The 8,467-nt window shown below is 34.7% G+C and overlaps 1 protein-coding gene across 1 annotated transcript in view; it reads right to left on the bottom strand.

Moving 5' to 3' along the window:
- Positions 1 to 4,211: 4,211 nt before the first annotated feature.
- Positions 4,212 to 8,467, bottom strand: part of ARL6 (ARF like GTPase 6) — a 40,228-nt gene continuing 35,972 nt past the window's right edge. The window contains exon 8 of the mRNA XM_060640199.2: positions 4,212 to 4,740. Within this exon, the coding sequence (XP_060496182.1) occupies positions 4,715 to 4,740 (26 nt within the window). The 3' untranslated portion in view covers positions 4,212 to 4,714. The remainder of the gene's footprint in view (positions 4,741 to 8,467) is intronic.

The following is an 8,467-nucleotide window of genomic DNA, read 5'->3' as shown; positions in this document are numbered from 1 at the left end:
TATCAACACTAGTTATCATTTACATCAAAATATTGATGAATGTCACTGGGAGGTCTGGAAGTCCAAGCCAAATTCTTGGGGATAATCTGTGAGTGTGGTTATCCTTTAAAATATTAACAAGTCTGATGTTTCAGAATCTGCACAACCTGTTGCCACTCATTTATTTATTTGTTTAGAGAGTGTGTGAGTGAATGGCGGAAGAGTAGAGGGAGAGGAAGAGAGAATCTTAAGCAGACTCCATGCCCAGAGAGGAGCCTGATGTAGGGCTTGGTCTCAAGACCATGAGATCATGACCTGAGCTGAAATCAAGAGTTGGACACTTAATGACTGAGCCACCCAGGTGCCGCTGTTGCCACTCATTTAAAGAAAAGGAAGGAAAAAAACTTTAGGTCAGGACATCTATCTTACTGGGGGGAGGGGGAGGCAGCAGAGATTCCAAAGAGCATTACTTTTTAGGCATCTGAATCTAATTTTTCATCTTTAATATAATTATTTAGGAAAAAATTTGTAATTGTTTTATTCCATTTTAGAATAATATTTAGCTTTTTGACAAATCTCACAGAGGTTAAGAATGTAGATTTTGAAACCAGATTGTCTAGACTCAAAATTTAGGGTCCTCTGTTTATTTGCACTACAACAGGAACTGACAGTTTTTATGTAAAGCCCCAGACAGTAAATAATTTTATGCATTGTGGGCCACATTACAGTATCTGTTGTTCCTTTTTCTTCCCTTAATTAATCCTTTAAAAATATAAAATTATTAGCTCAAGGGCCATACAAAACCAGACTGGTAGTTTGCTGACACCTGATCTATGTAACAGAGAAAATAACATTTACTTCACAGCATTGTCATGAGGATTAAATGAATTAATATATGTAAAGTGTTTAGGAAGTTCTATATATCTAAGATATATAGGAAGTACTATATATTTAACCAAATTTTGTTTGCAAAATACCCATTTTTTTTTTTTATGACTTGTATAGCATTAGTTAGTGATTTCAAATTTGGAGAAGGATTTAATTTGCCCCTCTTGGTTTATTCTAAATCACCAGAAAAAGTTTAACATTGCATGTTAATAAAATGTCCAAGAGTGGCATTAAAATTGAGTAACCAGAAGGGAGAGTAAGTAATGGTCCTGAGGCAGTTCTTTGCAAGCCCCATCAGGAACATCCTTAATGAGAAAGATTCACTATGAAAATATAATAACTAAGTTACATGAAACATTCAATTAAACATAATAAACAATTTTCTATTATTATAGTATTTCTCCACACAGAAATGGACAAACCTATTTTAAAGCCATTTAAATGAACATTTAATGTTTTATTTATGCTTTTTTAAAAAAAATTATTTATTTTGAGGGAGGGAGAGAGCACACAGGAGGGGCAGAGAGAGGGAAAGAGAGAAAATCCCAAGCAGACTCCACACTGTCAGCACAGAGCCAGATGTGGGGCTCAAACCCACAAACTGTGAGATCATGACCTGATCCAACACCAAGAATTGGCTGCTTAACCTGACTGAGCCACCCAGGTGCCCCTATGTTTTTAAATAAGAAGAGAATAATCAGAAAGCAGAAAATAAGCATAGTTAAAATGCTAGAACATTCACACAGGAAGTATTTGCCTTAAGTACTGTTAAGAGTAATTGAATATATTTATGGAAATCACAATGTACTATGCCAAAAATTCCAAAGAAAAAAATAACTTATCAAGAAATAATTCACAATTTTTAGCAGACAACCCATAAATGAAAAACAAATCTATAAAACTCAGCTCTTGTGATTTACAAGGCACAGGTTGAATAGAGCCAGATATATTTATTTCCTTTTTTTAATGTTGATTTATTTCTGGGGGAGAGAGAGACAGAGTGTGAGCAGGGGAGGGGCAGAGAGAGAGGGAGACATAGGCTCCAGGCTTTGAGCTGTCATCACAGAGCCTGATGAGGGGCTCGAACTCACGAACCATGAGATCATGACCTGAGCTGAAGTCGGACACTTAACCGACTGAGCCACCCAGGCGCCAAGAGCCACACATATTTAAATACAAAACATACAACAGGGTAAGTTTTGAACATTTTATGAAATGTTTATATTGAAATGTAGAGCTTAATGAATTAAGCTTTGTAACAAAGTGATGTTAAACATGAAAAAAAAACACTTGCTTGAGCTTTAATGCAATAAAATTTAATTGTACACTATGTTAGAACACAAATGCAATAAACTCAGCTTCCACACATTTCCATGACATCCTGTAACTACTACAGCCCAATGTGCTTCTACATAGTCTTCACATGAAAATGTAGAGTAGAATAGATGTTTATAGAGTATAAACTAGATTTGGAGATCATGGGTTAAGAAAAAGGCAGTACTTCTAAATATTTACACAGGTGTGAGTTACTGTAGTTTGTGGAATACTAATTAGTATCAACATAGTTTTAAAAATTATTTTCATCAATCATTTAGGCCCAGAGTTTAAAATCTGAAATGTTTACAGACTTAAAACTGTAAAAATTAAAAAACAAAACATAACAGTAATCGCTATTCTCTGACCTCCCCACCCCACCCTGGTCTCCCACCCCAATGAGAATCTTTTCAATCCTTTTAGCTATCATGGCAGATACCTCTATATTTCTAATATCTGTAATACTCCTTTAAAAATTTTTTAATGTTTATTTATTTTTGAGAGACAGAGAGAGAGAGAGAGCGAGCAGGGGAGGGGCAGACAGAGAGGGAGACACAGAACTCAAAGCAGACTCCGCACTGTCAGCACAGAGCCCAACGCGGGGCTCAAACTCATGAACTGTGAGATCATGATGCGAGCCGAAGTCAGATGCTTAACTGACTGAGCCACCCAGGCGCCTCATTATCTCTCAAATTCATCTGTCTTAAACAGACGGTTTGGTCCTAAATCCTAGCACCATCAGTTACCAGTGACATTTAGCAAGTAATTTTTTTAGGTCTCAGTTTCCTTGTCTATAAAACAAATGATAAAACCTACCATACGAGGTTATTGTTGAGAATTAAATACTTTAAGATCCAGTATGTGTAATAATATCTAGCTTAAAATAAAGCATTCATAGAGTGATAGCTATTATTATTGCTATTATTATGTTATGGTGAATGAGGATTTGAATTCTAACATACCCCTTCTCCATTCTCCTATTCTCCTAAACACAGCATGTAGTAAGTATTTTGTTAAACTACATTCGGTGTTTTCATCATCTTCTTTTTACATTTCAGGCAACTCTACATTACTCAGAATCTCACTTTGTATCCTCATCAAAACAATTTATGAGAGGCTGGCAAGCTAAAATGATGGAGTATTAGAATATTTTGGATAACTTTCAATTTTCCAAATCCAAACCACTAGTATTTCTGGGCTAAAAGAAACTGGATTACAGAATGTTTACTGTGGCTTTAAAATTACTTTATTCAAATTTCTATGAAACATACCACAATCATAGTTACTATAACACACCTGTATTTACTTACCTTTTGCCTCCTATTTTTATCATTTTTACACCTAAGGATGTTTAAGATGTTACACGTTATATACTGCAGTTTTTCTTTATATGCAGTATTTTTCAGGATTGATATCATTGCTCTATATACTATTTTCTAGTGGTTAATTTAAAATGAAAGCTTCTATTTAGAGTTCACAATTATAAGTGGTCTTTAAGTTTTGAGAACTAACAAAATTTGCATAGAGTAGATGCCTGGCATGTGTCTAAAATTCTAAACATTTTTAGCAGCTTATGCTCAGGAAAAACATTGTTTGGTGAGTCACAATCTACTTTAACAAAGTGCTCTGGCAACTGGAGGCATTTTAAAGAAAGAAACAAGAAGTCCACTAAAATAATTATTGAAGAATTGCACTAATTCATTTTTATACCTCTTAATATTAAAATGCAATATATTCATTTAGCCAATGAAATAAAGTTAGATACTATGTATGAAAAGGTCCTCAAATTCTCCCTCATTAAATTTTAAGTTCTCTAAAGATAAAGAATATATCTTATTTACCTTGTATCACCTTTGCCTAGGACAATGACAAACTAGAGTAGGTGCAGAGAGGTTCAATACATATTCACTGGATGGATAAATTCAGCTTCACTTGGTCTCAGATAATTTACAAATGCTTGACATTAAAACACTAAATATTAAGTTAACACAACATTAATCTTTTCAGCATAAACAAAGCACACTAGTTGGTATATTGCATATAATGTTTTATTGACAGTGACATATAGTAAAAATGTTATGTATATATATATTACCCATGGTCCCTTATAAATAAAGTTCTTCCAAGCACAATCGTACTACAAAGTCATATCGTAAACTAAATTTTTAGAAGACAATTTAAAAAATAAAATGCATTAAAGATATTATAAATCATGATGAGATATTGAGATGGCTTATAACTCTGACTTTAAACATTCTAATTACAATCAAATGTAGACCTTTACCAAGAAGTTGGTAATTCTGTGGAAAGAGCCCTTCTGGGGAAAGATTCAATTTTAATATAATTAATGGTCAGAATAGCATACCTGCAGTCCTATGTTCTTAAAAAGCTCATTCAGAGTCCATAAATGCAAGCGGAAGATTATAAAGTATTCTTAGATGCACAAACATCTTTTAAAAATTTGAAGTATTCAGTTTGCCTTAAGATACATTCCTTGAATTGAAAATTGTTGAAGTTTCCAAATACTATCTTTTCAGGTCTTCACAGCCTGGATCTGATCTGATAATAAAAACCAAATAAAAAATTATCAGTCTCCACAGGCAAGATCCATTTTCTAAAGTAATCCAAAATAAATCTATAAAAACACTGTAGAAACGTATGCACACACCAGTTTTTTTAAAAGCACAAACATACTGTAGTTTTTGTTTTTGTCATTGCACAATCACATGGTTAAGAGTCAACTAGTTCTCTAAGGCTTGTATGAAAACTAGGAGTCCCTTGCCTCATCTCTTCTTTCTCTCTTCACAAGTAACTGCTTCTAACTCCCTGTTAGGAGATTTAGCTCTGTATCTCTAAATATACTTTTATTCTTCTTCTTAAAATATCAGTTCCTTCAATGTAATATGAGGCTTCAGTTCTCACATACTTCTCTACCCTGCTCCTCTGCAACCCTCATTATACTTCCATTACTCCCATTTTTCTACCATATTAATATAGTCATCAGTATGACTAGGTAAACGCTATTAACAACTGAGACAGGTTGTACCCCCTTCCCTGTTACTCTTTCTTTCTTTTACATTTTGTTTTCTCCATTTTAATAATTGTTCCTCATTCTCCAACCCTGCCTATCTGCTTAATTTTTTAAAGTACTTAACATAAATTCAATCCCACTACTCCCACACTGTTTAAGTGTGGAGTAATGAAACACCATTACATAGCCTATGAATTTCATTCGTATTATGAAATTATTTTGAATTACATAGCCTATGAATTTCACTTTCTTGAAGAAATCTTAGAGTCTTCCAAAACTCTAATCTGGACAAGTTGTTCTCTGTGCTTGCCCAGTTATCTTGATATGAGATCTTTCATTATCATTCTAGGATTTCATTATCTTTCATTATCATCCTGAGGATCCATCCCACATACTCTTATTCCTGTTTCGTGGTCTCTTATTTTCTCATCTTGGTTTATTCCCTTGTTTTTTAAGAGTATATCTCTCAATGGCCGCCTCAGTAAGAAGTACAGAGGTACATTCTTGAGACTGTGCATGGCTGAATATGTCTTAATGCTACAATCACAATACAATGATACTGCCTGAGCATACAGTTCTCTTATTTTCCCCTTGGACTTTTCCAGGCATTGCCCAATATTTCACAGCTTCCAAATACTGATGTTTACAAGTCTGATGCTATTTCTGCTTCCTTATCCTTTACATGAAACTTCTTATTTTCTTCCCAGGAAGCTGGTAGGATCTTCCATTGTCTTCAGTGTCGAAATTAAGTAATGATGAGCCTTGGTGTGGGAATATTTTCATCCACTGCATTGGGCTCTCAAGAGGCCTTTGAACTAAAAACTCATCATTTAGTTCTAGAAAACACTGTTTGGTGATTTATTTGATGATTTTTCTCCCTCTTTCTTCTCCCTTTGTTCATTCTAAAACTCCTATTATTTGGATATGGAGCCTTTTTTTTTCTTTCCGATATTTTTTATCTTTTTGCTCCACTTTCTGAGAGAACGCTTCTATTTTATCTTCTTTTTATTGACTTTTCAATTTCTTCTAATATTTTCCAAAAACTTGTTTTTTTTTTTCCTTTGGTCCTTTTCAAGTAGTATCCTGGTCATAGTCATGAAAGTAATACCTTTCCTTATCCCTTTGAGGATACTCTAATACATTTTTTGAAATGTTTTCCCTAAATAAAAAGTAATACCTTTTCTTATCCCTTTAAGGATAGTCTAATAGTTTTTTGAAATGTTCTCCTGGGGCACCTGGGTGGCTCAGTTGGTTAGGTGTCTGACTTCGGCTCAGGTCATGATCTCTCAGTCCGTGAGTTCTAGCCTGACGTAGGGCTCTGTGCTCACAGCTCAGAGTCTGGAGACTGCTTTGGATTCTGTGTCTCCCTCTCTCTCTGCCCTTACCCTACTTGTGCTCTGCTCTCTCTCTCTCTTATTTGTTTTCTCTCAAAAACAAATAAATCTTTAAAAAAAATTAAATTCTACTTCCACCGATCTGTTTTTTGTTTGTTAATGTTCCATAACTTATAATGTTTAGGTCCTCAAATGCCTGGTGATCCTTTGTCACCTTCTCATAAGTATGAGTGAACACTATAAAGCTGACTGAAGTTTCAATATGTGTGTGAGGCTTGTCAAATGTGGTCTTTATTCTAGTGTAGCTAGCTAAGCCATTTTCTTGGAAATCTTTGATGTTAATACTTGTAGGTCTTTCTCTGGCTGGTCTTACTCCACAAAGATGACTTTTTATATCCTGCCTACTGCCGGTGTCTTCTGGGAGAAGTAGGAGAAGGAAGACGAGGATTACAATATTTATCACTCCTCATTTTCAGATCAGCTCTGCCACACAGAGTTGTGCTTGGTGTTCCCCAGTCAAGATATTGTTTGACTCTCTGCAAGAATGAACCTTCAGTCTTTTGTGGGGGCAAGAAAATATAACTGTTTTCTCTTTTCAGCCTCACCTCATCCTTAGTTCCACTTTCCATCAATAAGCCTTTGAGGGGATCTGAAATGTAAATTGGGATGCTTTCCAGCTGTCCTCAGTGCTGGTTCAGAATTCACCTTTCTCAGGTCTGTTAAGTCATTCAACATGCATCAGGCATCCAGCTTTCAAAATTTGGTTGACATCTTTGTCACTTCCAGTTTTTTGCCCTTGTGGGTTAATGTCTTTAAACAAAAGTCCCCTTTCTGTTAGTGAGATTTGAGAAGGGGAAGAAACTAAGTATGTGTTCATTCCTCCATCTTTCATGGGAATACCCATATGCATAGTTTATAAAAGTCTTATATTAAAAGTTTGGAAGCATTAACTTTTCAATACAGATAAAGTGATAAAATAAGTACATTTCATTAGTCATGCGGAAAAATTTCTTTTTATAAATATCTCATTTGAAAGTTTCAGAGCTAGAAAACAACTGATACCTCTGCAATGGTTTCTATATATTCTTTGATGGTTTTAAAAAATACTTCATAGTCTACTCAGGAGTTCTTGTCTTTGGGCTGTAATACATATATAATTATTGAGAATCCTTCCAAAAGAGAATGGAATCATGGCACAAAATATGTCATTTAATATTTTACTCAAAATTTTTCAACCTTAAAATAATAAGATTAAATTGTTCATTAAAATGAACCAGAGGCTTTCTTGTTTATCATGCTAGGAAATTTCAGAATTCTGGAAGCAAAATGAAGAGATATAAATGCAGAATATCTATCCTTCACAGTTAAATTTACATAAAAATAAGTTTGGCTAATAAATTAACAGCTATAGGCACAGACTAGTCTCCAATATTAACTGCTACCTAATTTGCAAAATAGGTTTTTACCTCTTTTTAAATCCAGAGAGATAGTAGGAGAATCAAAAGGTAATAAGCTATTTACTATCATCAGGAAAGATGAAAAAAAGGATCTCCTATTCATAACCAAGCTGATTACAATTTTTTTTTAAATTTTTTAATGTTTTTATTTAATTTTGAGACAGAGAGAGACAGGGCATGAGCAGGGGAGGGGCAGAGAGAGAGGGAGACACAGAATCTGAAGCAGGCTCCAGGCTCTGAGCTGTCAGCACAGAGCCTGACACGGGACTTGAACTCATGGATTGTGAGATCACGACCTGAGCTGAAGTCGGACGTTCAACCAACTGAGCCACCCAGGAGCCCCATACAATTTTTAATCTAGGCATTAAGTTTCTTCCTCTCATAAATAGAGAGTAGTTAGGTGAAAGGGTAAATTTAACATTCATTGGTTTTTTTCTTATGCTAGGCACTTTAACAGAGTGTTT

Source organism: Panthera onca, chromosome C2 (genome assembly GCF_046562875.1).
Source record: "Panthera onca isolate mPanOnc1 chromosome C2, mPanOnc1 haplotype 2, whole genome shotgun sequence".
Lineage (NCBI taxonomy): Eukaryota > Metazoa > Chordata > Mammalia > Carnivora > Felidae > Panthera > Panthera onca.
Note: the sequence above shows the minus strand (reverse complement) of the source record. Positions and strands in the feature narration are given on the sequence as shown.